This window comes from Cydia splendana, unplaced genomic scaffold (assembly GCF_910591565.1).
Source record: "Cydia splendana unplaced genomic scaffold, ilCydSple1.2 scaffold_78_ctg1, whole genome shotgun sequence".
NCBI lineage: Eukaryota > Metazoa > Arthropoda > Insecta > Lepidoptera > Tortricidae > Cydia > Cydia splendana.
The window spans coordinates 97916-99655 of NW_026946905.1; the positions used below are offsets into that span (position 1 = coordinate 97916).

General features: G+C 38.1%; 1 protein-coding gene across 1 annotated transcript; it reads left to right on the plus strand.

The window, feature by feature from the left end:
• Positions 1-572: 572 nt before the first annotated feature.
• Positions 573-1493, plus strand: LOC134805896 (uncharacterized). Its single transcript, XM_063779094.1, has one exon. It carries the CDS (start codon positions 573-575, stop codon positions 1491-1493), a length of 921 nt encoding a protein of 306 aa, XP_063635164.1.
• Positions 1494-1740: the final 247 nt, after the last annotated feature.

A 1740-nucleotide genomic window follows, 5' to 3' on the forward strand; every position in this document is an offset into this window, starting at 1 on the left:
TATTAACACTCATCAATAAGTAGTCGTGAATTGGAACAAGTATAAATTTAAAAAAATTGGAAAAGTAAAAAGCACTAGTTCGACATAACCAACTTTCCGCACGCTAAACAGCTACGTAAAGTAGCACTTTGTGAGCAACTGTATTAAAAAATATCTTACATACCTAGGTTTGGTTTAGATGATTAAAGTTATATTATTTCACTCAACGGCGCATTTATAATAAAAGTTTTATCTAGAAATATTGAATACGTCTTATTTTGGCGTTTTACTTGTTTTTATAAATGTGGGCATCTCATAGTAGGATGATAAAATCTAGTCAATTAAGTGGATTTCTGCAAAATATCATTAGTTTTAGCAATATGTGAAATAAGCTTTTGAATAAAACGATAATAAACCGATTTCTCGTTCTTTTTCTTATTTTTTATAATTACCGGCGCCGCCGTCTTAGACGGACGTGTGTGTTTAGCTACGGATCGCTTGGAATTTACTAGAATCAATTCATACTAAAACATACTGTGTGCGCGTGTGTTAAAGTGCATTATTGCCTGGCATTATTCGTGATTGTGTAAATAATGGCGAATGTTAATTTATTCCGCTCACCGAATAAGCAATTTGGTTCGAATCCCGAACTTCAATCAGAAAAACAGGACCCTGTTCCTTCTCATAGTGGTCAGCAGCGAAAAAGGAAACATTTGGATGGTTGCGATATGGACTTATCAAACCTAGAATCAGAAATCAAGAACATGTTTGCCGACATCAAATCGGAATTAAAATCACTGCGCTCGGAAAACAGCACGATTAATAACTCAATTTCTGAATTAAAGACACAGCAACAAGAAATTTTGTCCGAGTTTAATCATATGAAGACCTCCTTTGAATTTGCTGATGAGAAACAACGCGAGCACGAGAGACAAATGGCAGAACTAACCTCAAAAGTGTCCGACTTAGAAAATAAGCATTCCGACTATGAGGCACTGAACAACAAATACGACCACTTACTTCTGGACCTGGATAGACAACAACAATATGCTCGTATTCAAAATCTCGAAATTACCGGCATGCCAGAATCAAAAAACGAAAACCTGCCGAATCTTATCATATCGATTGCCAAACACGCTGGAGTAGAAATAATCCAAAGCGACATCGAACACGTCACCAGAGTACGTGCGATGACACCTCGAGAGGGCCGGCCCAGGGCCATCGTAGTCAAATTGAGGAATCGTACACACAAAAATAACATCCTTGCAGGCTTGCGAAGGACCCGCGGCATCTCCACGTCAGACATCGACCTCCAGGGAGAATCTCGTAGACTTTATGTGAACGAGCATCTTACACCATCACGGAAACAAGTACTCAAAGAGTGCAAGACTGCGGCAAAGAATCGAGGATACGAGTACGTTTGGGTTCGAGAATGCAACATTTACGCCAGGAAGTCAGACGGAGCTCCGGTCCTAGCAGTCGAATCACTCAAAGATTTAAAGAAGTTGTTATGAAATATGACTGATTTACTTATAGTTTTAACATTACTTTTGCTGTGCCACTTACACCCTTCATATATTGTACACTTATTTCACCAAACTACTTACCTACAATATTTTCTAAGAATCACCTCAGATAACACTTACACTCACACACACTATTTTCACATCTCCAATTCCACTATTGTATCCACATACTCGCCACTTAATCGTCTGTTTATCATAATATTATACTCCAAATTGCATTTCTACGGAAAGTGTA

Excerpts from the sequence above, each read along its gene's own strand:
- LOC134805896 (XM_063779094.1), top strand. The coding sequence starts at position 573 with ATGGCGAATGTTAATTTATTCCGCTCACCGAATAAGCAATTTGGTTCG.